General features: G+C 37.2%; 3 protein-coding genes and 1 long non-coding RNA gene across 9 annotated transcripts in view; 2 read left to right on the forward strand and 2 right to left on the reverse strand.

Moving 5' to 3' along the window:
- Positions 1–1,011: 1,011 nt before the first annotated feature.
- On the reverse strand, positions 1,012–3,522 carry LOC112570968. Its single transcript, XR_003100728.1, has 3 exons — positions 3,390–3,522; positions 2,648–2,741; positions 1,012–1,249 (listed from the first exon to the last, which is right to left on the reverse strand). It is a non-coding gene; the product is annotated as an uncharacterized LOC112570968 (long non-coding RNA).
- LOC112570965 (DDB1- and CUL4-associated factor 5-like) lies at positions 3,408–13,784 on the forward strand. The gene is made up of 9 exons (XM_025249722.1): positions 3,408–4,120; positions 5,112–5,255; positions 5,464–5,500; positions 6,091–6,230; positions 6,662–6,791; positions 7,034–7,247; positions 8,661–8,727; positions 8,995–9,113; positions 9,478–13,784. Exons 1-9 carry the CDS (start codon positions 3,901–3,903, stop codon positions 10,939–10,941), a joined length of 2,535 nt encoding a protein of 844 aa, XP_025105507.1. The 5' UTR covers positions 3,408–3,900; the 3' UTR covers positions 10,942–13,784.
- On the reverse strand, positions 13,197–22,828 carry LOC112570967 (AP-4 complex subunit mu-like). Of its 3 annotated transcripts, none has more exons than XM_025249729.1 (13): positions 22,602–22,828; positions 21,339–21,436; positions 21,017–21,123; positions 20,609–20,705; positions 19,964–20,059; positions 18,211–18,279; positions 17,801–17,869; positions 17,429–17,552; positions 17,126–17,232; positions 16,746–16,834; positions 16,372–16,469; positions 14,595–14,712; positions 13,197–14,345 (listed from the first exon to the last, which is right to left on the reverse strand). In XM_025249729.1, exons 1-12 carry the CDS (start codon positions 22,660–22,662, stop codon positions 14,696–14,698), a joined length of 1,032 nt encoding a protein of 343 aa, XP_025105514.1. In that variant the 5' UTR covers positions 22,663–22,828; the 3' UTR covers positions 13,197–14,345; positions 14,595–14,695. The 3 variants fall into 3 exon arrangements, with proteins under 3 accessions (XP_025105514.1, XP_025105513.1, XP_025105512.1); XM_025249728.1 differs by having other exon boundaries at positions 17,801–17,866; positions 19,964–20,077; positions 22,602–22,825; XM_025249727.1 differs by having other exon boundaries at positions 19,964–20,077; positions 22,602–22,825.
- A 49-nt stretch (positions 22,829–22,877) lies between these two features.
- Positions 22,878–27,126, forward strand: part of LOC112570966 (RAC-gamma serine/threonine-protein kinase-like) — a 29,662-nt gene continuing 25,413 nt past the window's right edge. The window contains exons 1-6 of one of the 4 annotated variants that reach the window (XM_025249725.1): positions 22,878–22,998; positions 24,032–24,123; positions 25,081–25,206; positions 25,635–25,746; positions 26,490–26,592; positions 26,867–26,998. In XM_025249725.1, coding sequence (XP_025105510.1) covers positions 24,063–24,123; positions 25,081–25,206; positions 25,635–25,746; positions 26,490–26,592; positions 26,867–26,998 — 534 coding nt within the window. In that variant the 5' untranslated portion in view covers positions 22,878–22,998; positions 24,032–24,062. Of the gene's footprint in view, positions 23,133–24,031; positions 24,124–25,080; positions 25,207–25,634; positions 25,747–26,489; positions 26,593–26,866; positions 26,999–27,126 lie in introns of all 4 variants that reach the window. The other 3 variants (XM_025249723.1, XM_025249724.1, XM_025249726.1) reach the window with 3 other exon arrangements.

Below are 27,126 nucleotides of genomic sequence, written 5' to 3' on the forward strand. Positions count from 1 at the left end.
CTTGAATCTGCAGTATAATGAACAATTCAGTAAGCATTTAAAACAGTACTATAGCTATAGTTCTACAACTGAAAAAACAATTAGCACTAGTCCACGTGATTTCTTCTTGTTTAGCGCTAAGGGAAACCACATTTCGTTCTGTCGACCTTTTGGCCTGCTAGAAACGATCCGGCACTGAGAGAAGCCTAGAGTATGCAAAGCAATTAATGATCTCTCTCTCACACACCCGTCACCTCGATCACCCACACCAGGTTTTAGAGCATGGGGCTTTCACAACTGGCAACAGTATTGGCATGGCTCTGTTTATAGTAGGCAGCCGTACTTGCCTATATAATATATTTAGTTCACACCAGACACTCTAATTAACAAGGACTGCCAACTCTCGCGCGGGAACAGATCTCTTGTGTCGCGCATGCGCTGGACTGTTATTGCATCGCCTTTTCCGGTTTCGCTTTGCACAGTGCGTCGCAGAGCTACTGTTGTTATTATTTTGAGATGCCAGGCACTAGCTGTGCGATTCCAGGATGCCCTGCTTGCAAAGGTCGACACCAATTTAAGGTTTATCATTTTTCTGCATAAGAAGAGTAGACAATCAAAGACTAGGAAAAAGCTCTTGTGAGAGCTGTGAATATTTGTGATTCTATCTTAAATGAGCGACCACTTGCTCCAAGCATTTCAAACCGGAGTGTTACATTGAACATAATTAACCAGGCGAGAGAAATATAGCTTTTTTATATTTTAAGGATAATTAGCTTATTATAACAACTGGTCAAAAGATCATATACAGAGTTTCTACCCACAGAGTTTGTGCCAGAAAAGACCATTGAAACACCTAAGCCATAAACTAAGCCATAGGATGCCATCAGTGAGCATTAATTATTCATTACTATGATACAACATGGTCACTGTCAAGAGTAATGCATGATTAATAAATGTGTTTTATGTGAAACTGTTGACATTATGTCTACCAATTAATGATGCTTCTAGCTGAGTCCCTAAAGCATTGATCTAACTGTTGCTTCAATAACAAGAGGTTTATTCCTTTGTTTACATTTTAAGACCACTGACTGCAGCAGTTTTACCCTTGACACATCTTTTATTAACTTGCGATACAAAGTTCTGATTGTGCACTGCATGTTACATATAATGTTACGTCACCAATGGTATAAATTAGTGGATAAGAATGAGGTACTATATGTTCCTTTATTAAAGACTCCTGTCTCTAGTTTTGCCTTGTTCCTGACCTTGGCTGAAAGACACACGAACAATAAAAAAATACAATTATTGAAGCAATTATCTTTATTGAATTGTGTGTGAATGAATAAAAGTGCCAAAGTGATTAAAAGCCATGGAATCAACATTTAATATCAAAATTTTTATATATATACATACACATCAAGTAAAGCTCCTCTACTTACATAATGCTTAAGATTACAATGCTTTTTGGATAATTAGGTTTGCCAAAACAGTCCACTTAGCTTTTATACAAATGTATTACATGTATGATGATAATCATTTTCTACATAAACCTAAACTTTTGAATGTTTTACTTTTATAACCATGAGATTGATATATTAAGTAATGTATAATATCCCTCTTAAAGCAGAAAATAGCATCAACCTGAAATTGGGAGGGTGATTTTAATACTATAACATTATAATCAATATTAATCTTGCACAAATGTAAATAAAGGAGATGATACAAAATTAATCAAAATACAATGACATTAATATTATGTCAGCTCAGTAAGTATTAATTTTGTGACGTATGACAACTCAGATGTATTAATTTTGTGGCAACAATTTACATTTTCATGGGTTTAGGGATGGATAAATGACAAAATTACCATCATCATACCTTTAATTTCCATTTTACCAAATATGTTTGCAAATGGCATTTTCTTTTCACAGTACACAGTTTGAAAAGGCATTAGCTGATACAAAAAACATGGGGCAGCCAATAACATAAATCTGGAATCAGTTATTGTTTTCAAAAAAACTATTAAAGCAACAGCATATAAAAATATACATATAAGAGAGGATTAGGTGATGGAAGGAGGGTATGTGCCAGATCACAGCACTGTATGTTCAGGACTGCAGATCACTGACCCATATTCTGGATAGAGGTGGATTTTCAAAATTAAACCCCCAATTCCACATGTGAGCTAGAAGCCTTCAGACTTTGTCTAAGTCCCTTCTGTTTTGTTATTGAGGTAAATGTTGACAGTTTAAACTTTTTCATATACTTCTTGCACTTGTGGTGTGCATGAACCATAAAATACGACTTGACAATCATAAATAAAATATTCTACAATGCTAGGAAGTGTACATTTGTTCACATAAGCAAGTGCTAACTGACTTTCTGGCAGCAATTGGTAAAATACAAATCAAAGGACAAAGTCTACACCAGTCCATCAAAGCATTGTCTAAATATAGACTTGAACTTCAGAAAAATTTGAACCACATGGGTTTTAATTCTGTAAGTCCCCCTCTATCCAGAATGTGTCATTGATTTCACAGCAGTCAGAAGCACTATTAATATACATAAGAAAAAAATTGCTTCTACATACATTCAGTATTTGCTTCAAACTATACATTGTTAATAATGTACTCAAAGCAGTGCAAAACTTTTCAGTCAGTGTACTTACCACCAACATTAGGGATTATTTCCTTTACATTCTCTGAAATGTAGTCATCTGACTTCAAAGCCCTACAAGACTCTTCCAAGATCTCCAGGCAGACCTGATCAGACCAATTATGATTAAACAAATTTTGTATACAAGTTTAAGTAAAAAAGCAAAACAGATGATGAAAGAAAATAGCTACTTTTCTAACTCCAAGCTTTATTTTTATCAAGGTATGAAAGGTCATTAAACGATTTGCCATCTAGTACATATTTATTTCAAGGTAATTAGACACATAAATATCAGGGATAGATGAAGGAACATCAAATTTTTCCTAACCACCCATTTCAAGTACACCATCATCCTGATAATACAACACATGAAGTGAATGTGTTCAAAACAACATTGTCAAAAAAATCTATAAGGATTTAAACTTATTACAGAATAAATGGAGTTTAAGGCACGTTCCTTAGAGCCTTAGTCTGAATTAAGAAACGATTAACTCACTATACAATCCACCCTCTGTGACCACTCAGAAAAACAATGAGCTATAGAGAGCGAGAACTTCTAAACAAAACCATCTTGACTCTTAAAATAAATACAAATACTACGATACAACGCTCTGTTAGAGTGTAGATATTTTACGTTATAATTCACATATGAAAAAATATACATGTATATCAAAACATACTAAGAGGATTTCTTCAATAGCAAAGGATTCTAGATACTCGCGGATACAAAACAAAGCGACCGGAAGTTGTCATACCGCGGACAAGAGTTGAGTCAACGCTAGGCATCCCACTGCGCTCGCCAAGAGTTGACTGTCCTCGTTATTTATAGTCTCTGTTCGTACAACATATGCATGTCTCTTTTAGTAACATTTGGCGTTAATATAGCTACTTCTTTCGTCGGCGATCGATTGCCTTTTGGGCTTGGGACGATTTGACTTTTCTGTCTTGGGACGAAATGGACCTACGTAGGACAAATTGACTTGTGGTGGGGGACGAAATGGTCTTAGGTCGACTTTAGTGGCGTTTTGCACTGGCGTAGCGAAGCTAGCCTAGCGAATCTAGCGGTTAGCGAAGCGAGCGATCCCTGTGCAACAATGCTTTGATACCCTGAGTAATGGCGGATGTGATCTCGCGTGTTCTCGTGCGACCGTGCGAGATCACTCATGGCTGACAACCAAGTGAGAGACAAGTAGCAGCTACTGGGCATGTTGTTTTAACCTGTAGTTATCATACTGGGACTTAACATTTGTGAAATTTGGCAAGAGAATGGAGTCGAGGGGTGTGAAAGGGCGTCCAAAAACTGCTTTGCACAATCCTTTGCGTTATATCACCGCTCGCGCTGAAAGTGTTTCGTGGGCATCCCAATATCGGCTAATGCGCGAGAGATTTCGTATGGCGAAATCCTTATATCGCCGAGATCTAAAGGCCCACTATGGCTGCGTCAATGCTATTGAGTTTTCCAATGATGGCCTCTTCATTGTTTCTGGTAAGTGCTGTATAATCATTCGTTTTTGTTATTGTTGTAACAGACATTCTCATTTAAAAGCTTTTGACTGATTGAGACCCCCTAAACTCTTTTCAGTAGGATTTACAACCCTCATTTTCAGTGAAGTAGTGCATATTTGATCGTTCTTTAGTGCCATCATAGATTGTCAATAAACGTTTCGGCCGTCAGTGCTCGGCATCAACCTTTAACCGGCCTACAAGGGGAGCATAACAGTCATTTACAATACTTGTTACCATGGATTCTTTGATGCCTCTTGTTAGCTGGATGGTAACTAATGTTGAACGCATTTATTAAACTGAATTTGAAACAAGCCGATTTCATCAAACACTTTGGGGGCAAAAGATTACTAATGGCTGTAGTAGTATGAATACATATGCTAAACCAAGGCAGCCAACAGATCAATATTGCCACTAATATGCATTAGGTATTTCATAAGATGGCTATGATGATCTTTGTCAAGAAGTTTTAAAAACTAAGGAAATATGTATGTAGGATTGAAAGACAAACTGATTCATTTTAACAAATTCAGTTTAAAGATTCTAACAATAAGATACAGTTAGCTACACTTAAATCATAGCATGCAAAATATATTTTAAATAGCTATTCCAATCAGGTATTGAGTTTAACAATATACATATTTTGTAGAAAGATGTTACACAAATGCTGCTTACATAACATTGTAAGGACGTTAACTAATGTTTTCTGCTTTTATAATTTACTGAGCTAGTGTTATTCTTCAGAGATTAACAGTATGACTTCTAGTTCTGTACAGAAAAATTGCATTGGTTAAACAGGCAGAAAGTTCGATTTGACAGGACATCTAGAAAGTCTATGTCATAATCTGTTGTGTTGTGTAGAAACAAACAGAACTTTTGTATGCTGATACTTTAAGTGGAATCCATCATTTTGAAAAAGTAATTAGTAGGTCAGGTTCATTTGCATTGCTCTAGCTTTGCTTCAATTGCTACAGGTGGAGACGACCGCCGTGTGCTCTTGTGGAATGTAGAGAAAGCATTATCTGATATTGGAGAACCTGCTGTCATGAAGGGCGAGCATAACAGCAACATATTTTGTCTGGCTGTCAACAGCAACAATACACGACTCTATTCTGGAGGTGGCATTATTTTCATATGCTTTTACTCCTCTTTGAATTTAGTTCAGATAGTCACTGTCTTTAGTTTTTTCAGAATGTAAAATGTATAACTATACGTACATAACTATACAGGATAACTTCCAAGCCATTGTGTCATAAAAAGGTTATCATATAACTTCAGTTACAGTCTTTTCCTTCTGTAAAACTTTGATGTTTGATATACTTTCAGGTAATGATGAACAGGTAGCAGTTCATGACATTGTCAGGTGAGATCTTTCTCTCAATAAAGTCAATACAAAGAAGGATTATTATCTTGTATACTCTAAGATTATCCTTTCAGTGCTAGAAAATCCTTGTTTATTAATATTTTTTATCCATTTTTTCCTAATTGTGTGTTAACCAGGCATGAACAAAATATGGTAAAACTATATCAAATTGGTAATAATTTATGATAGGCTGAGTTCTAACTTTTTTTATGTACCTGTTGCAACCTTCATTTCCTTGAGTGTTGGAAGCTGTGGATTTATTACTACAGTAGGTTTGCTTTGAGAATAGTGGTTTTTGCTTTTGCAAGATAAGCTGCCTGGTTTAGTTGACAGTTTAGAAAATTTTTTTGTTGTGCAATTTTTAAAGTAAATTTGCATTTACACTTAAAATATTTGCAGTTGTCTTCATTTCACTATTGAGAAAGCAAAAGTTCTTTTCAGCGTTTTAAGAATATAATTTTACTGTTTCCTGTTTTTCCTGCAAATATTTATATGCAAATTTAGTTCTGGTCATTCTAGAAATTGGGTTGAATGGTTTGTGTGAAAGAGTTTTACCTGCTGCTCATACTGTGTTACTTGCTTCTTGTCAGTGGTCAAACCCTAGATGTTTTTCTACATGAGGAGGCAGTATATGGACTGTCTGCAGACCCCGTCAATGACAATGTGTTTGCAAGTGCATGTGATGATGGTCGCATTCTTATTTATGACACTCGTGGGCCTGCTAGCACAGGTGAGAGTTTAGGTACACCTTTCTAAATCACATTTCATATGATTGTATCAAACACCAGTAGCTAATTAAAACATTATAACAAATTATAAACAGTGTTCTTATTCTTTGACTTTTCCATCTGGCCTGTGTAAGTAAAATGTATCTATTGACATTGTTACTATTTCTGAGGACATCATCATCTCTAAATTCCGAACTGAACATGTATATAGATTAAGATATGCGTGTGTGTGTGTGCATATAGCTTGATAAATGTCATGTGAATGTAATCTTTGGTGGAATATTTAGGACTGTTATGATTTTGCTTTTTAAAAGGAAAAATTCTTAAAAGTTTCCAGTTTTTGCCTACGCATTAGTATCATAAGAGGTGGAAGTAGACGGTTATGTTGAGCCTTTGCATTGTAAAAATCTTGGTTAACATACTTTATCCTTAGAGCCCTTTGTATTGGCCAGCTACACCTCATCAATGCATGCTGTCATGTACAATCCAGTGGAGCCTCGACTTTTAGCATCTGCTAATGCTAAAGAAGGTGTTGGATTGTGGGATATTCGCAAACCTCGCAGGTACATCTTCATGGTGTTGGATTTTCTTTTGGAAAAAACCCCGAACATTGGGGTAGATTTGCTTAGTTAATATAAGGGTAATGAGATTTGTGGTTCTGTTTGTAGTAAGACTTTATTAGAAAAAGTTTGCGTTTTTTTCAGCTGTTTGATTTTCTTAAAAAATGTAAATATTGATCAGAAGGATTTACATAAAGCACATTTTCATTGCAACTAAAATCATAGACTTGTTATTTCTGCTGTAGTTGTGTGTTGCGTTATGGAGGGCGCTTCCTACAGCAAAGCTGCATGAGTGTTCGCATTAACAACCGTGGCACTCATTTGGTGGCCCTCCGGCGAAGACTGCCGCCAGTCCTGTATGAACTGGGGAGTACCCACCCACTGTGTGACATGGATCATGATGGTTACTACAACTCCTGCACCATGAAGAGCTGCTGCTTTGCTGGACCACAAGATGAGGTCAGAATCCATTATAAATTCTTTCTTAAGTATTATTTGCTGCCAGGAAGTTTAAGCTACAAGAATATTATATTAAATATAGAAATTATGTATTTATATGGCACTAATTTGGAGGCAGTGTACTATTGGCATGTTTAAAATGGTTTTCCCTAGTTCAGGAGGACTGGAGAATCCCAGGAAAACACATGTACCCACACAGATTTTCTACAGTTCTAACATCCTTTGTTAAAATGTCATGACATTTCTTTTACTATATGACCGAATGCTAATGAAAATTGCCAAGAACAGCACTGAGATCTGTATACAACTTTCATTGACCTGACCAAGGCCTCTCTGAAAGATAATGGTGAGGTCTGGATGTCCACACAAGTTCACCAGATTTGTTCTGCAGTTTCATGACAGATCGAATCAATTTGTTCAGTCTACTGAGGCTACAGGCAGCGACCAGAGTTCAGGTCAACATAATTAGGGATAAACTGTTCACTGGTTCCCTCTCTACATTCAAGTACAAGTACCAAGTGTGAGATGCAGGCTGATGTTTGACTGTCAGCAGCATGTCAGGACTTTGGTCTGACCACTACAACCACAAAGACTGAAGTTATGCTCCAGTCACAGGGAAAGGCTTCAATATCTCTTCAACTTGACAAACATCAGTATGGAAATCAGCAAAAAAATTGCATATAAATATTTGCAGAGAAAAGGAGCCTTGCCCTTGACTGCCCATCCTAGCACAGCACCTCACCTAGGGAGCCCATGTAGCTGAGGCCAACATGAATCATGGCAGCAAATAAAGATGCTCAGCATGCATTTCTTGAAACACTGCACTCCTTTAACCAAAAATCAAAACATGGGTTTTCAACCTGGCAGATAAGGGGACACCAAGAGTACAAAGTGTTTCACTGTTTTTCTACATTGATGCCATGCACGAATAAGCTTGACTCAAGTGAAGTTGACAAAAAATCACAGCTGGAAGAGTTAGCAGCAGAAAGCAAGCTGGATAGTACTGGGTACCCTGGCTAGTCTAATATAAAATAAGTTGAAAAGATATCTTTTGATGTCATAAAGTATATTGTTTTACTGCATGCAAGAAACTAAAAATTTGGGGATGGGTAAAATTATTTGAAAATTAGAGAAATAGCTATTGACTGGAAGACCGTGAGTGTTTTTATGCTGGTTACTGTCTTTACACAAATCTGGTTTGGTGGAAGTAACAAATGTATGCTTTTTTTTTTTAATACTAGAAAGAATTTGTTTATCGGTCAAGTGACACTGCACTCAGAATTTGACTTAATGATGAAAGTAACACAACAAAAGAAAGAAAAATCAGGCTTATCCTATACATATGCACATACACACATAAAAACCAGAATATGTGAGGTTTAAGGTTTTCACTATATTTTTGGCTGTGTGCAGTATGTGTTGTCTGGATCTGATGATTTCAACCTATACATGTGGAAGATACCAGATGATCTCTCTCAACGTAAGGCTGTTCCCTTCATTGATTAATAACATTTGATTAGAGATAACAAGAAGCTAGCTCTGGCTGTTGAAATGTCTGTAGTGGCTGCTGGCATGCAAGGATGGAGAGAATCAGCTGCTGTAGGAGTTATTTTGATTGGCTTGCTAACCATCATGCGGGGAGCAGCTTTATAGTTTTGGGTTTTTTGTTTTTGTATATTTTAACTGCTTCCTTTCAGATAAGAGATTATGTGGTTTTCAGTAGACCTTTTATTCCCTCTTGTATCAGGAGTCTACGTGAAAGAAGCACACATGATCTTGCGTGGTCACCGATCAATCGTCAACCAAGTGCGCTACAACCAACATAGAGGCCTCATCATTTCATCTGGTGTAGAAAAAATCATCAAGGTTGGCACACACGTTTAGTTAGCACATACTGTGTACTCAGGTGTGTATGTATGCATATGCACAGGTTTTCCCCACCTTCCTTGATAATTCAGGTTGAAAGTTTTTGGTGATTGCCCAGCAAGATTTTATTTTTAGATACTGTTTTATAAAAACAGAAGTAAACAAGAAAATAATGCATTCTTTTTATAATTTTATATCTAGAATATGGTAAATTAAAGAATCTATATGCTACAAGGATCACATTTTAAATATCAAAAGAATGTTTGCAGAGTTGAAATACCAGGTAAAGACAGCTGATTTTAATTAAAACCACAGAATTTTGTAGTTGACATGAGCATATTCAAAGATGTTTTTCTGCCTCTAGGTGTGGAGCCCTTTCAATCTGAACAATGGCAATGGTGGTGTTAGTCCTCGCTGGGAGTCATCCTTTGTAGAGCGACCAGTGTACACACATGAAGAATACATCAATTTGGTGTTACGTAGTGGGCTGGTCATGTCACATGATTATTCTTCACAATCAAAGGAGGAAGATCCACGCATGATGGCTTTCTTTGACAGTCTAGTGCAGCGGGAATTAGAGTACTGGAGTTCTGATGAGGACCTTTCATCTAACGAGATGGAATTATATGACAGCATTTTGCAGGCCACACGTCGTAGTCAGCAGCTGCAGGACCTGGAAGGAGATGATGAGGATTACAGAGTGCAACCTCATGTGGGTGACGGTGATGCATCTGATAGCTCAGACAACAGTGAGTTCAGTCCTTTCACTCTTGCCTTTGCAAGTGTCATGGCTGCTCAGGAAACAGATGCTAGTCTTTCACGTGTTTTGGATGCACACGAGGAAAGTGAAAGACTGAATGCAGTTCATGAGGGGAGCTCTGATGGCCTTAACCCCAGAAGCAAGAGAAAAAGCATTTCTGAAATCATTGCTCAGAACAGAAAGGAAGTGATGCGAGCAGCAGAAATGAGACACAAGTCGATGCGGTCTTCCCAAGATTTGCATGCAGACATCCTTTCTTCCACCAGTTCAGAGTCTGATTCTGATGATGAGAACCCCAGTCCTAGTGTGAGAAGTGACCTTGACATTGGGCACGTCTTGAACAAACGCCGTGCCCAGCAGCAGCGAGTTGCATACCAGCTGAAGCGTCTACAGGCATTGCGCACACGGTTAGTCACCAGTGACACAGACAATAGTGCTGACGAAGCTGTTCCCATGCGCAAGAGACCTCGTCTGGCTTCCAGCAGTTCCAGAGAGGAGTGTGTGCAGGAGACTAGACAGAGTGCCTGTGACATGGCCACTGAAGCACCCGCCTTTATGAAGACTTTTGACTTTGCTTCTAGCTTATTTACTATGAATACCAAAGGAAAAGGATGCTATGAACATGAGGCTGGCCCGTATTTACAGAAGACTGATGGTCCCAGTCTGTCGGGACATCCCACCGTCTTGTCATTATCTAGCTCTTATGCATCGTCCCAACCTTCGACATCAGGGGGCTGTGCTGGGCACTGCCATTCTTCCCATGAAAACAGCAGTAGCAGTGCCACTGCCAGGCGATGCAGTAATGAAAGCCATCATAAAGAGGAGAGCTGTGGTCAGCAGGACTGTCAACAGGAAGGTGGCAGTGAGAGTCAACACCGGGAGAGTGCGAGTGTCAGTGGGAGGATGCCAGATCAGCCAGAACGGTCGGATGGTGAGGCTTTACAGCCAGATGGTGAGGCCTCACAGCCAGTGTGGACAGAATTCAAGAGACTGAGGAAGCGGCTTCAGCGAGCCCAACGTTATTACAGGCAACATAGCAATAATGGTGACTCAAGTGATGATGACTGATGAGTTATTTTTTTTCCAGTTTCTGCTGTAGTTCAGCTTTTAAAAAAGTGAAAGATTCCAGTCGGAAAGTGACTGTTGGATGGAGTGTCTTTTGTACAGAGACCCTGTACGTATTCTTACAGTAATACTTCAGACTTTTGTTTGGTTTATTTTGCTTGTCAGAAGGTGATTAGCAGTACTTTTATGCGCCTCTCGTTTCTGTGTTGGTCATAGTTGGGATTCTTGCTGACTTTTCCAGTAAGGGTGGCTGACTCTTTGTTGATTACACTCATTCAACCTTTTAGAACAGAAGGATATGAACTGTTGTGTGATAATTTGAACCTTTTAACTCGATCCAAACATTATTTCCCCCTACCTACCATCCCCCTCCCCCTGCAACAAAACAAAACCCTCAAGTAATTTGGAAGTAAATGTGGAGTATTTTCACAATAAGCTTTACTTCACTTTTTACTCTGAATTCTTTATTTAAAGTCTATGGAAAAGATTACCTGTTGACTAGATTCTGGGTTGTCACAGATTGTGTTAATACAAGGGTGAAATGTAGACAGTCCTAACTTTCTACTTTCACCTTGCAATGCTAGGGCTAAACTTGATAATGAAATCTGTACACAATCTTAAGTGTGATGAGTGGATTTGGGTATTAAGGATCATTTTAACCAGCCACACCTTGGCGAAATTTTCTATGACAGAACACGGTGCATCAAAAATAAGCACAATTCTACCTGGAGCCTGAAATGTTCTTTGATTAGTCTGGCCAGCAAAAAGCTCTATGCTTGTCAAAAATGTTTTAATCAGACTTGGAAATATATAGACTTCAGAATGGAAGGCTTGGTGAATACCTTCTACTATCTGCAACTGAAAATTTAAAAATTAAGACAAGAATTTCAGTTTTGCTGATGCTTGTGAAGAATGAACTACAAGATAGAAGCTACCCTTTTTTTTCCATCAACAATTTACACAGCGGTTGGTTCAGACTTATTTCAAGATAAAATTATATATATATAGTTTATACAAATTCTGGTCCCCACTTCTAAAAAAATTGCTATGTTAGCTTAAACAGTCTTTAATCAGTCAAGAAACTGTTAAAAAAGCAGATTTAAAGAGTAAAGGTAATTTGGTTTACCTAATACTTTGTGAAATCTGGACTGCATGTTACTCGAAACATATCCAAGTCACCAGAGATTTTAAGTGCCATAATAAATTTAAACTAAAGATATTGTGTTTTGCATTTGCATCCCAGGCAACTTAATATTGTGGCCTGCAAGCTGTACCTCTGTACATTTGTGCTCATTGCCCCATCTCCCTTCCTGGGCATTACTAACACTCAGCCAGTGCAGTTCACAATTCTGCTAATGGTTTGTAGAATGATAATGCTGTTTGTAATGTGCAAGACAATTATCATTATTGCAGAATGGGTGCTAAATGAAAATAAATTATAGGACATGCATGAGAAGCAAGTTTATAGCATTTACTGGACTTATTACAACTCCAGAGCTGTTGTGCGGAAGTCAAAAAACTGTTTTTCACAATTAGCTTGTGTGGTCATTCTCTTGGTTGTGAGTATGCATACGTGTGTGTGTTTAGTATTCTCAGTCCACAGACCTGTATATGTAATACAAGTTCATGCTGAGTCTCAGCAGTTTTCAGCCAAAAGTTTATAGGTTTTGGCCAAGAAGTCTTCATTCAATATTAAATAAAAAAACTTATTTATATTAAATAAATTTCATAATTGTGACTGTATTTTTTTAATTTTACTTCAGTTTATTGAGAAACAATCTTTAGGGAAACTCTGTGGTATCTTTTCATGCTGCCTATTATTCTGTTGTCACACATCTGGCCAGTTCTAATGCATGATATTCATGTCTAGATGTAGGTTCTGGATGGTAGTCACCTCTACAGTCATTTATACCTCTTTTTAGGGGGAAGGAGGGTGTGCATACTCATGTTAGTGTATTTGCATTCTCTTGTACATTTTCTTCCCTAGATTTTTTTCTTCACCATTATCTGAAGTGTGAATGTAATCATTTTCTTTGTTTATAGTGTAAGATTTAAGCTGCTTTAATAAAACATTTATACTTAAAGATATATTATAAATAACATTGTTTAAACATTAAACTGTGATAACATTATTAAGTTTTTAATAAGTAAACTGCCCATGAATGTTCATCTTGGTCAGTACAGATAGCCATGTATCGTTCTTCCCTCTTTTAGTAAATTCAAACCTAAACTTGGAAAAAGAAAATATAACAACAAAACACTGGAAGCAAATATTTTTAATTGATTAAATTTGTAATTAGATTATGCAAATTTTAGCATAAGTTTTTTTGTGAAACTCCATATAAGTTCACATTTACCTTTTTTAAAAAACAAATGGCTGCATATAAATCACCATTTTGGTGGTACAAAATCATTGGATTGAGGAAAGCAATTCTCAAATAGACAATTTATCTTTCTGAAAATGGTATTACAAAGCCAGACATCCAGCAGATGCAAAAATGTACTGCACATCATTTTGAGATCAAGACCAGTTTAACAGTTATATTTCTTTATGGGCTAATTTTTTCCAACATTTTAACGAAGTGTAGTAGCCAAAGCATGTTCTCAGAAAACTGTGATTTAGGAAGATGTGTGTGATGCATATTTGCAGGTCAGCGTCTTAAACAATTGGTGTGAATACTGTGGGACAAGAACATTGATATCAGAAGGTATAAGTACCTTTCTGTATAGGTTTTGCAAATAATTTGTATTTCTACGTCTGTTTGCTTGGTCTGATGGAGCTGTATTCATCGCAGCAGTAACTTTGTATGACCGGTGAATTTCAGTTTATTAAAACTGCTAAAAAATTTGTTGTTTTTAAAGAGAGACTATGTGTGAGTGGATTGGTAGGAAACAATGACACTATCTGCAGAGGATAACCTAAAAAGTGTCTGAAGACTTAGGTTTTGGATGTATATAAAACATTAAAGTCTTTAAAATGTTGGCTGATGATTCAAATAACTCTTGATAATCCTAGATTTAAGCAAACATAAATTGAACAGATTCTACAATGTATATGTGTTTATGCATATACAAGTGTGCGCAAACATATATATATTTTTGATCAGCTAGGCAATCTGATGAGTGTCTTCATGCATGCATCTCAATGTTTGCAATTATCTTTTTTACAAATTTCCAATTTGTTATGTTTAGTAGTGTCATTACAGTCCTTATGCTGTCTTCACTGTAAATGAGTCTGACACTAGAACAGAACGGATCCATCTCCTAGGAACATACGCATGGTCCAGCTCAAAAACACGCATAAATCGGACCTGAAGACCTGACATTGTGTGTCCCGAGATTTCAAAGTCAACAGAAGCTGGTCCAATATCTGCCTTGGTGATGCTCTGAGAGAGATGGCTGATTAACTGCAACAAGCATGTGAGATTAGCATTCAAATACTACCAATTCCAATTTGGTCAATCCTTAACTTTTAACTTTGTTTTCAATCTTCACGAAAAAAAAATATTCACAGAAGATGCTTTGGAACTTGAAGACTCTTCTGCATAAACATGGAACTATGATCCAGTGCATTCACTGAAATAAATCTATTGGTCCAAAACATTAAATGAACCAACTAAAACATAAAGCAGGTGATATGAATTCACCAAACGTACCCTGAGATGAGCAGTACTTTCTTCTCCACCTGCTAAGTTATTAATGGTCCACACCATCTGCTTTTCATCTGATTTAAACTGCAGAGAATTGCTTGGACCATTCACGTGCTGTGATACACTGCCAAAACATGTTTTTTTTTCAGACTCATCTCAAAAAAACAACTTTGATAAGGAAATGCTATTAAATATCTTCCTAATCAGTTGCTAACATGAGCACATTCACTAAAAATGAGGTTGTCGGGGAAATCACATTAGCCTTATCTTCACCCTGCTAAATTTAGTTTTGAAATGATAACTAGTCATTTTCTATTGTCATGTGGTAACTTTAAATGGGGTGTAGCAATCGCCCCAGTTAAGGTCTAGGGTGGCTTGTTGACAAGCCGATGGACCTTAGGCAAGGAAAGGGAGGCATACGTGCCAGTGTACAGGTGTCGTATGCGGTAGGAGGGCAGAGGTGTTGTAAGTGGGGGACAGTCCTAAGTGGTTAGAGCAGTCAAGCACGACCAGCCGGTTGGCAGAGGTGTCAATATAAAGTCAACAAAGTGAGTGACACATCAGGGGCTCACACACCTTGCTGTCCCTCGGTGTATGTGATGTGCGAATGCGCAAAGTAAAATAAGGAACGGAGAACCAGCAGGTTCTCGGCACGACGTCGGAGTGGACGGAGCAACTGGTCAGCAGTCGAAGCGACTTCAGCATATCTAAGGTCAACTTCACTTGTACCACGAGACCGGGTCCAAGAGGGCAGGACTTGGGAGGAAGGACGCCTGGGTTAGAGAACCTTGAGCAAGGGGGCGAGTCAGGACTGCCTGCTGTCGCCGTGAAAATCAAAGGGCTACGTGACCAGGGCTTGTACTACCTGTGAGAGGTAGACGTTCGACGCCAAGGCTAGAAGTCGTCGTTCTCAATGGAGGAGAACGTCTGCTGGGTTAGCCGTACTCCACCAGAGATCGACTTTGCATGAAGGTGGTGTTCGTTTGGCGGCTGTACGTGGCATTGCAGTCGTCGGAGACACCACGTTGTGTGTCCCTGGACTGGGACAGGCTCGACTCTGTGTCACTGGGAGAGCAGTCGTCGCTCTATAACGACGTGGTTGGCAAATCAGGCAGAAAGGAGGACGGGCAGGCGGAGCAACAGTTTCGAGGGAAAGTCATCAAAGTGCCGACACTGTCGGGAGAAGTATTGGTCTCCACCAAACCATCATTGTGAACCCACAATAATAAGAACAGCTATAACATCAGAGCTAAGTTGATGCGCGTGTGAAAGTGAATGGTCGAGATAGAGAGAGGTAACAGCACTGGAATAGTGGAAGTACGTTTAGCACAGATAGCACTGGGACTCCCCACCCTAGACGAGTCTTTATACATCATATGTATTTGTATGTTTTTATGTTCATTAAATCTTTTTCTATACATCACACGTCGAGTTTTGTGTTCGGGGAACAGAACTTACAGAAGGGGTGGGGACTCGTAAGCCACGTGGTAAAGTGGATGTGTGATCGACGTGTGAGTATTGTACGTATGGTCCCCTGTAACCTATGTTGACATGGGTTGTAAGAATTGATCGAGTTTAACTCTCGCCCACGTTTCCGGTTGCCCGGGGCCAGTATTCACGTTTGTGATAAAACCCAGGAATGCTGTAACATCTATAAAGATGTAAATCCCATTCTACACTTATCTGATAATAGTTATAGCAGGCTAGAAGACGGGCATAACAAATAACCAGTAAGTACATATCCAACCATAAGCAATAACAAGAAAACAAAAGTGGTATCTACCTGGATATTGCAGACGGAAGACGAAGTGTGATGATAACATAAGCAGCCCTATTGTTCCCAGGATATTGCAGTAAACACTCATGATCACATTCACATCCCTGAAATGCCAAAGAACAACACTCATAAAAGATTAAAACCTACAAGGAAACAAAAACATCTACCCTCTCACCCTTTATAAAATTCTTATAGGTGATTAAACTGTTCAGAAATCATACCAAAATATGGTTATTACATATCTATGGCTGACAAATCTACAATTTGCTGGTCTTTAACAAAGCAGATTACTATTATGAAAGCTTACTTCTGCAATCCAACAGCCTTTTCTTTCCTGTCAGGTCTTCAATCAGGAAAATTATATCTAGCAAATCACTCACCTGCTGTTGGGAATGTCTCTTGTGAAGAATGTCACACGCAGGGGTAGATTAAGACCAACTTCATTTAGGCTGTAAACCATCGCAGAAAACTATCCACATGCACGCAGGTGTACACAGTACATGCGCACACACACAGACATATATGTGAGGATTCAGTACATTCTAAAACATCTAAATAATCAAGTTAGGGAATGATCAGCACAAATATTTCCACCAAATTATAAACTAGCTTTTCTAACAATATTTGTCATCAGTTATAGAAATCAAGAAAATGACATTTTCTTAAAGTAAAATTAACAAGGTTAGAAATATATTTCCTATTCGATAAAGGCATGTATTTCAAACTAAATGGCATGCTAACTACCATAAGAAGAACTGACCTCTCCAGGTGGCGGTAGGAAGCTAATAATGCGACTGGTATCAAATTCACTTAAGTCTACGCACTGGTGAAAGTTGCAACGGTCAAGCAGTGCTGATGAGCCAAATCCTAAAAGAAACAGGTGCATGTTTACACAAATGTTCACACTGTAACACAAGCAAAACTCAAACCTGTGTTAGTTCAGCTGATTCACGAATCACTTCATCAAAACAGTAAAGCTAGATAATAAATATGACTACACCTGAATTATGGTTCATACTGTTTTACCATGTTACTGTTTTTGTTTAAATTATGATATTATTACCTTTGACCTGATCTCGTGAACTAATCTGCAAATCTTCATTCAGGGCTACTTTCACTTTGGGATGACCAAGCAAAAAGTTCTTTACATTAATTGTGCCTTGCACTTGCATTCGTCCAATGTTACCCTAAATGAAAGAAAAGAATGCATGATCAGCCTTGAGTGCACATGTTTGTGTGTGCAGGCCCCTATATGTTCACAAATTGTGTCTTGACAGCATGGACCATACCATAATCACCAGAAGATTTAAAAAACATGTAAAGTAAGCATAAGATACTTAAATTGGAAACTGACAAATGTGTTAATACTATCTTATTAGTAACCTATATATTCAGCAAAAACAGAATAATTAAAACCTAGAGTCCAAGTACCTACCTTTGCATCTGTCACCACAGTCAGCCTTTCAATGAGGTCAACAAATATTTCATTCTTCTGTCCCCCCTGCTAAACACATTTTCAGAGTATAACATCTTCCATGCAATCTACTGTGATACCATACATGAGAGTAGTCCTCTATTTTATCTACTTTTACACATCAAGTATCACATCCTCCATTTCATCTACTTTTATACATCAGTGTATCATACCCTTGATCTACTGTAATACCATTTATCAGAGTATCATGTCCTGTAATTCATCTGTTGTAATACTAAACATCAGAATATCATGTCCCCCATCTGATCTGTGTACCATACATCTTAATAACCACATCATATGTAACAATAACAAAAGTACAAAGGTAAGACAACACAATATTTTACAGCTTAAAGGATCCAAGCACTCACATCTAGTGATGTCCGAACAGCTGGTCGGTGGGCAGCTGTGGCTGGTGCTCTGTGACTTTCAATGCCAAACTGTACAAATGTTATAACATAAACCGCAGAAGTAAATTACAAAGAAAACACAAGCAATCCCATGTTACTGGTAATTTACATGTATGACATAGAAACTGTTTCATCTGACCTGACAAATGTTGTTTCCTCTTACATTTCTTTCTGTGTTGATTCTGTAATACCTAGTAAAACCATTGTCATATTTCAAAACAACAAACCATGGGTAACCAGGAGCTTGAAACATGTACTAAATAAGAAAAAATGTATTTATTTTTAACGATGATGCCTTGGCAAAAAAAGATCTGCGGATAGAGAGGTAAGGGATGTGATCAAATGAGCAAAAAGAGAATATAAAGACAAGATAGAGTTACGTTACTGTTCCGGCGACCTTCATTATGCCTGGCTGGGGAATCAAGTCTATAGTGTCTGTGAATCAGAAGACTGACTGCACTAGGATATCAGTCAAACTCAATGGCGTGAGTGATCAGGACTTGCCAAATGTTTTGAATAACTTCTATGCATGTTTTGAGAACCATGATTTTTCTGATAAAGTTATGGAACTCAGACAGTAGCTTGTCTCGATAACAACATAGGAATTTCTAAAGTCTGTGTGATGAAATCGTTAAAGTGGGTCTAGATCAACAAGTCGCAAAGACCTGGTGGGATCAGTGGGCAAGTCTTGCACTGCTGTGCTTTTCAATTGGGTGGAGTATTTCAACACCTCTTTCAACTCTCTCTCGACTCAGGGCACATTCCAACATTCTGGAAACTTTCCAACAGTGTCCCACTCCCCCCAAAACCTAATCCTAATCAACTGAATGATTTTCAGCCAATGGGCAAACCTCCCTCGTAATAAAAACTGTCAAGAAAATTGTCAAGAATCTCATCTTAACATCTGAACAGAGTAAGTTAGACCCAATGCAATTTACTTATAGGAAGGGGAAGGGTGTTGACGAATGTCAAGTTGTTCGTTCTGAACACACTATACAAACATTTGGATAAGCTCAAGATGCATGTTAGACTACTCTTCACAGATTTTAGTTCTGCATTCAATGCAGTGCAACCATACCTTCTGGCTTTGAGACTGATATTTGATTTTGATCTTCCACATGAACTGGTTTTGTGGATAGTGGATATTTTTACTTGCAGACAGCAGAGGGTGTATGCTAATAGTAATTATTCTGCTACCATTGTTACAAGCACTGGCTCCCAACAAGGCTGTTTCTATCACCTGTTGTTTGTCATGTACATTGACTGCAGAAGTATGGAGAAGAATAGCCATCTCTTAATCTCTGATGATACAGGATTTTACTTTTGTTACTAGAGCCCCTTCCTATGTTCAAATTGCCTACTGGGACAAATAAAGTTGGTCATTGTCATCTCTCTTTCCTTGTATCATAACATGTATTTCCTAGCATTGTTTTCAATAATGATAAATTGCAGCACTAAACAGCATTTAGAAATGTGTGTATGACTATGAAAAGTGTTACCAGAGGCAGCTTATTTTTTTAAAAATGTAACACAATATAGAAGAAACTGAACTCATTTGTATACAATAATAGGTACAATGATACAAAGAGTTCAGGACAAGGTTTTACACTAATGCAAAATAATCTCATTAAAATGGGTTTAACATATAACAGCAATGAAAGTGAAAAATAACAATTGTACTCAGTCCTCAAAATGGCTGAAGATGGAATATTACCAAGCGAGTCACTAGTTCTTCTGGATCTGATGCACAGGATCCCATGGTTATGGCCTCACTGGTCACATATGGCTTGACTTTCTCCGAACTTACAATCTGTACATAGCCAAAGTCCTACACATTTATCCACACACACACACACACGCATACACACAGATATATAATGTGTACATAAGCACCGAAATAAGTACAGATATGTAAAAGATAAAATGGCATATATAGGTATTATGCATGTGTAGTGACAGGCACATGTATATACAAGTCACATCAAATGTTGAAATAAGTCACTGAATATAATAATTATCATCATCATTGTAAAGTGCGTTTTCCAATTTGGAGGCAAGGTCCATGCACTATGCATGCAAAATGCAGCTTTATATTTATTATGAATAGAATTTTTGAAACACGTAGAGATATGATAGTTTATAAAAGACAAAAATGAAGGTTTTAAAGCATGGACACGTGCATGCACATCCACGTGCATATGATAAAGTTTGAATAGGTTTCTGTAGGAAAAATGTAGCTTTTAATTTATATATATTTCTTTATAAAGATTCAAACCAAAAGCAATATATATAGTTCTTATAGGACCTCTAAGTATCAAGCATTACACAATGTATTGCACAGATTAAAAATATTGCTTACCATGACATCACATAATATCTCATGCAGAAGCAGACTGTTAGCTTTTACAGACTCTTCTGTGACTATACCACAGAAATCCTTGGCCATGTAGTATAATCTGTAAGTCAAGGAAATGTCTCACATTTAATAGATTATGTGAAAGTTTTACATCCAGACGTAAATATAATCAGATCATCTCATAATATTTATTTATTATAAATTAAAAAATAACAGGTCATAATATTCTCTTCAAAGAGTTGTCCTTTAATTCCAGCCATTATTTAAGAGATGACAATAAAGAAACCTGCTTATAAAAATAAAACATCATCTACATGCTAGAAATTTGATCCATAAGACAGCATGCTTGTAATGCAGATGTGAAAGGAAGGTAAAAGCAGCAAACTTAATGGCAAACCTCATAAACAGTACCTGCTTAAAAACTCTATGACTGTAGTCGCACAAACATCTTTGACACTTGTTGCAACAAATAAGAGCCCACCACGTCGGATATAGTAAAAATGTATGCCATCTTCAACCTGTCAAAAGCAGATTCCAAAACTTAACAAAATGTGTAAATCTACATAGTGTGGATATGTGCACTGAAGTACACGTGTGTGTACATGTATGTATGATTGATCATGGATGAGGATGTGCAGGTCGGGGGGTCATACACAAACATTTCATGTAAACCTTCCAAACAACAGGCAAAGGAAAAAAACAGAAAATTCCACATGAAAACCCAGCAACTTACAAAGTGTGGTGCTATACTTCCTTCAGTGATTTTCTGCCTTTTTCTGCAGAATATTTCCCATGAACTCTGGGAAGAGCCATCTACATGAAGAGGCCGATCTGTGGTAAGTCAAGGCTAAAACTGACATATATGTATCCATAATCTGAAAAAAGTAGCAAGTGTGTATGGTCCCAGCCCCAGAAAAAAGACAGTTAAGGAGGAAGCAGCACTGCTACAAGTTTCAATCTTGAAATTAACATTAATATAAAACTCATTAACATCAGTCAGGTTTTCAAGCTTGTAAATCATTACTTCATTCCATATTTTCATTCAAAATTAAAATTGTTCTGGTAAAGGTTTTTTATGTTTTGTTTCAATGTGTGGTTTGTCATTCATTTACTATGTTTTAATCATATATATGTGCTTAAACTTGATAAATTGCTCTCCTGTCACTGTAAGGTAAAGGGAATCCCTTAACCTTCTCAGGTCATTGGGGGAGGGTGAAGTGTCAGAGGCCTCACTTTTCTCAAGGCCAGCTTTAAGTGAGGGCAGTGCCAATCTCCTTTCCCTTGCTGCCTTTCCTTCCTCAACCCTTTATTGAGTCAGGTAGCCAGCCATTCCTGCCAGCTGGGTCGACTGGGGAAAGTTTGCTGAACTAATCGGGAATTCAATTAGTGCACTCTCAATTCAGATGCCAGCGCTCTAACCACTCAGCTATCCGCTTCCCCACTGCATTAAGCATGATATTAATTAAAAACAGTCATGTAAAGATTTGTGTTTCAAGAGGGTCACTTCAGGCTTATAAAGTACACACTGAGGAGCTTTATGACATTCAAGTATATCTCACATTTCAGACCAGTCACACATTTGAGTGGTTTTCTTCTGTTCTGTTTTAAATGGTTTTTTTCCTTATGCAAGGGTTTTTATATGACATCAACAAACAAGAACCAATTAATTGTGTGGCAAAGCTAGTTTTGAATAGATGCCTCGTATCATTAAAAAAATTCTAATCCGGTCTATTATTCGTTTATGTTAGTCAAAGCACACTGTTGATCATGGAGCGATGATTGATCATCGATAAGGACTTTGTCATAGCGGTATTAAACTGCAGAATGAGTATCCATCCATGAGTGACCTGAAATAATTGTGGTACTTTGTCTATAATTAATCTGTAATTAATGTAAAAGCATAACTGAAAAATTACACATGTTAGTGTAGTTTCTATAAGCAGGCCTGTGCTCGTAAATAAGAAATCATATATACATCATTTTATCACACGGATACAGTTCTTTCTCAGGAGGACGCTCCGAGTGGTACATGTAGCAATATAAATTTCATATATCATGTTTCACTAGCAGGTGCATCAAGTAATATTGGAAAGTTCGAGCCAAAATAATACGAATAAAATAGCAGTTACTCTACGGTATACAACGAGAACTACTTAACTTCGACTGGATGTGGACAAAGTACCACGCTGCGTTATTTTGGTTCACAATACGAAAATATCGTCTGCTTCCGATATCCGGGTACTTGAAGTCCCCGAGGAAGTCTCGCACATCGCGAGATTACATTTATGTCATTTAGAATTAGGTCTAATCAACAGTGCCCGGTTTCCTGATAGGGGTACAAAACCACAGTGTAATAATTCATCCTCATCCCGAGTTTAGTCGAAGCAATCAAGGTACGCTTGTCAACCAGTTTAATATTTATTGGTTTTAAGTGTTTCTTCCTGGCTCTGCAATAGTTGGAGCGAGTATCTTGACCGCGGAAGAGTGTGACTGCGAACACTCCTGATCACAGAGTGATGCTTGGTTGGTAGGTCAAAATTAATTCTTGAATGCTTGTTTTTATGGTTAAATAGCGTGTATTGATGTATATTCATTAAGAATATTAGTCTCTTATAGTTTTGATGTCTGCTGACACACATGTGCGGACATGAGACTTGGTGTTGAAGAAAAGTTCCGGTACACAAGTACGGTACTTGGTAGGGCAACCTGTTGGGTTCGTGTAAAGAAACACGAACCAGGAATATTTGCTAACCCAGAATCAATGTCTGCCAAAATGAGGACGACGATTATATCGCATTGTCCTATTTTTGACACGTAACACTTTATACCTTTTGTCTTTTTAGTCGGAAAAAGTGCATTGTCTTGTTAAGGTCTGCAATCACAGATTGTATCAACAACAAGTTTACATTGGAGTAATTTTAGAAAGAGGGAAGAACCCAGGATTTGACTTGATGGTTAAAAATAGCCTGTAATGAAAACAAATGAAACAAGTTAGTTACATCATTATGATGTTTTAGAGGATGCATGTAATGTTCTCACTGAAAAGATTTTTTAAGCTAAACATTTGTCATTAGTAAACATAGATGACAATTGCATTTCCTGCTGAAATGCATACTTTCCTAACACCCAGTTCTGAATAATTTTGATACAGTTGGAAGGAGTCTTGTGTTCAGATAAAAACACAGCTGGAAGCAGTTGTGTTCAAATAGCAGCACCTTTACCAGCAGTTTCAGCAATAAATCAAAATGAAGCAGAAAAATTGTCAGCTTTGTCATACTTGTGAATATCCTACTGACTGATGGTGTGAATTGTCTCATATGAATGATTGTTTTACTGGCCAGTCAATAGAATCTCTGTGATTGTTGACCGAAAGCAGTGCTGCTGATGATTGCTAACAATTTTGGCATGGCTTGTTCTTTTTTTCAGAACAAGAGAGATATCCAGTCTACATGTAGTCATGTGTGCCAACTTTGGACACATGCATAGTAGTGTAAAAGAGGGATATTTATGGAAGCGTGGTAAGCATTTATGTTTGAATTTATCCATTCAGTTGCCAAGAGTCTAAGTACAAATGGACCACTTTGTAAACTCACAACTGTTGCTTACTATGGCTAATTGTGAAATATTTCAGCAGATAACTTAGTTATCAAAGCTGATTTGTCAACTGTCAAAGTATGTCTTAATGGTAGACCATTTGTTTTTGTGTTTTTTTTTTTTTTGCTAGTCCATACATGATTGTAGAGTTTACAAATTCTTATCAAAGTTATGAGATCTAGATTGCAGCACTTTTTGCTAATGCACAAAAACTAAAAGAAAAATGTCAGACATGATTTCATCAGATATGCCTACTTAAGATATAGTTTTAGCTGACCATTTGGCTGTAGCCTTGACAACATAAGCATATCTATGTACATGTTTTAAAACTCTGTCTGTGCATGGTATTTAATATTGGGTGAATTACTGCATGCTTAAAATTTGAAAAAGTGATTTCAGTAGCATGTTAAAAGATATGATCTGATTCAGACAGTAGGTAGATAGTTTTTTATATCATTAATTAATGTCTAATTTCTGTATCTGGAATATTCCAGGTATCATCTTTTAACTCAAGCAGTCTAGCTGAGGACATTGAAAATACTAGTATTACTATAGCTCAAATATGGATAACAAAACCGTTTTGAAACTTTTTCTTGATTGTCCAGTCAAGTGATATGAAAATTAGTTTGTGTTCAGGCAGCTTTTTAAGTTATACACTAATATTTATCTGTGTACACAGGCACCATTTGAAGTGCAATTAAAAAGACATAACCTTTTGGATGAAGATGAAAATAACAGTGTTTGTGATAGTGATGATTGTTATTTGCCACTTCTCAGTGATGCTGGCTTACAGTCTTTGAACTTAAAGTAAATGTACGTTACCAGTGGCTATGAGAGATACCAATGTTTTGAAATATTTTCATGTCATTAACTGTTTACAGGTGAACACATAAAAAATTGGAGGAAACGGTACTTCATCCTTTGTAAGGATGGATCTTTCCTTGGCTTCAGATCCAAGCCAGAGGGTGGGGACACATCTGACCCCTTGAATAATTTCACAGTTAAAGGTATGCATATGCAGCGATATTAAGTGCTTTTGATTTCAGTACAATCATGTACTTGATATAGCAGCTTATCCTGTCTCCAGAGAACATTTTTCACACAAAATTAAGCCATTGATCTGGATATCTGCATTGTACCAGAATATATCAAAACCAGTTCATTAGTATGCGGTAAACTTTCTTGCCTTGCAAATTTGGTTGGTCTGTCTTTATGGAGCAGAATCATTGCATAGATTTGTGATGTAAGACAGTTTGTCTGTTACATTTTGGGTAAAATATTTGACACGAATCTGCTCTTCCTTGTCCTCTGGCCTGTGTAATATGTGGTTAGCAAGATTGATGCGCAGGCAATATTAGTAGAGCTTTTTTTGGTAATCTGAACCATTTTTTAAATGTTTTCTGAAATATGTACATCCATTTTCCTTTGTCTGCAGACTGTCAGCTGATGAAGATAGATCGGCCTCGACCAAACACATTTCTTATACGAGGGTTACAATGGACAACTGTTGTAGAGCGCATGTTCTGTGTGGATACACCAGAAGAAAGGTAAAGAAAGGGCTAAGACTGTTTGAATTATTGTCTATATGAACATGACTAAGTACACAGGCCTTGGCATTTTTGCATGTCAGCTGACAAATCATTCCTATCAGCAGTTTAGGTGAAATCATCACCATCAATTTAATCAAATATTTATAGTCAAAAAACCACATTAGCTCAGTGCTTGGGCAAAAAGCTTATCCGTAAAGAGTTAATCAGGTGAAGTGAATAAGGAACTTTTATGAAGACCTCTTGAGAGAGATGGTGAAAGTGAATTAAGTTTTGCAACAATTCCAATGTTAAATAGATATTGAACTTTTGTGGTTTTTTTTTTTTTTAGGTTCAGCAGCGCATTGCAGAACTGTATGTTAGATAATATGTAAAACAATCATACACATTTTTTGGCATTCTTATTTGGCATCAGTTCCAATGATGAGCCATTGTGTGTTGCCATAGTATTTGAGAGTTTGCTATTTTGAGGTTCTCACAAGAATAGCTTATGTCTTTTTTTAAAATGTTTACTAAAGGAATTAGTAACAAATTCATAGAAAAATAGTCTTTTTTTTTTTTAATCAATCATACAACTAATTAAATCAAAATGCTTAGCCCAGTGTAAAATTAGTTTTAAAAAAACTTTGTACAGTTCACAAAAAATACTAGTACCTATTATCTAAGGTATTGACTTCATTCCTTTCACTGTATGTTACAGTGTTGTGAAAGTGTAAGAGTCTTTATTAAATGCTCGTTTTCAGAGAAGAATGGATTCAGGCAATTCACTCAGTCTCTGATAACCTCAAGGTAACAGAGGAAACAGGATCTGAGCTGTTTCTTGATTATAAAGCCAAAAAGAAAGTGGTGAGTGCTTCACTGTGTGTATAATTTTTAGAAAGTTGTAATATTGTTATTCATATGATCAGATATTATATAATGTAGCATATGTTTGATTGTATACATGTATGCAGCTGTTCATGCAGGTGTGTGAACAGATAGACTCATTTACATTTCAACCAGATAGCTTATATGCAGTAAAAGAAGTTTATATATTTGTTTATAAAATGCGGTTTTTTAAAATCTTATTTACAGGAAAGAATGATTAGTTACTATTTATGTGTGGATTTTTCTTTTGCAGTCATTAAATGATTTTGACTTTTTGAAAGTTCTGGGCAAAGGCACCTTTGGCAAAGTCATCCTGTGTAAGGAAAAAAGTACCAGTCATCTGTATGCTATAAAAATTTTGAAGAAGGCTGTTATCATTGCAAAGGTATATTTAGACTTCCATTCAAACAGTTTTTCTAAATTTTCTTTCTTCAGTTTTTCATAAAAAGCCGACAAAACAAGATGACTTGCACAAGTGACTGTAAGGCTGTAAGGCTGGCATGTTAAACTTAT

Source organism: Pomacea canaliculata, linkage group LG8 (genome assembly GCF_003073045.1).
Source record: "Pomacea canaliculata isolate SZHN2017 linkage group LG8, ASM307304v1, whole genome shotgun sequence".
Classification (NCBI taxonomy): domain Eukaryota; kingdom Metazoa; phylum Mollusca; class Gastropoda; order Architaenioglossa; family Ampullariidae; genus Pomacea; species Pomacea canaliculata.

What these genes read in the sequence shown, in the direction of transcription:
- LOC112570965 (XM_025249722.1), top strand. Translation starts at nt 3,901, where the DNA reads ATGGAGTCGAGGGGTGTGAAAGGGCGTCCAAAAACTGCTTTGCACAAT. An exon ending in TGGCCTCTTCATTGTTTCTG is followed by an intron (nt 4,121 to 5,111) that starts GTAAGTGCTGTA and finishes CAATTGCTACAG; the next exon opens with GTGGAGACGACCGCCGTGTG. An exon ending in GCAGTTCATGACATTGTCAG is followed by an intron (nt 5,501 to 6,090) that starts GTGAGATCTTTC and finishes GCTTCTTGTCAG; the next exon opens with TGGTCAAACCCTAGATGTTT.
- LOC112570967 (XM_025249727.1), bottom strand. Translation starts at nt 22,662, where the DNA reads ATGATATATGAAATTTATATTGCTACATGTACCACTCGGAGCGTCCTC. An exon ending in GTCATAGAGTTTTTAAGCAG is followed by an intron (nt 20,706 to 21,016) that starts GTACTGTTTATG and finishes CTTGACTTACAG; the next exon opens with ATTATACTACATGGCCAAGG. An exon ending in TCCTACCGCCACCTGGAGAG is followed by an intron (nt 16,835 to 17,125) that starts GTCAGTTCTTCT and finishes GCATGTGGATAG; the next exon opens with TTTTCTGCGATGGTTTACAG.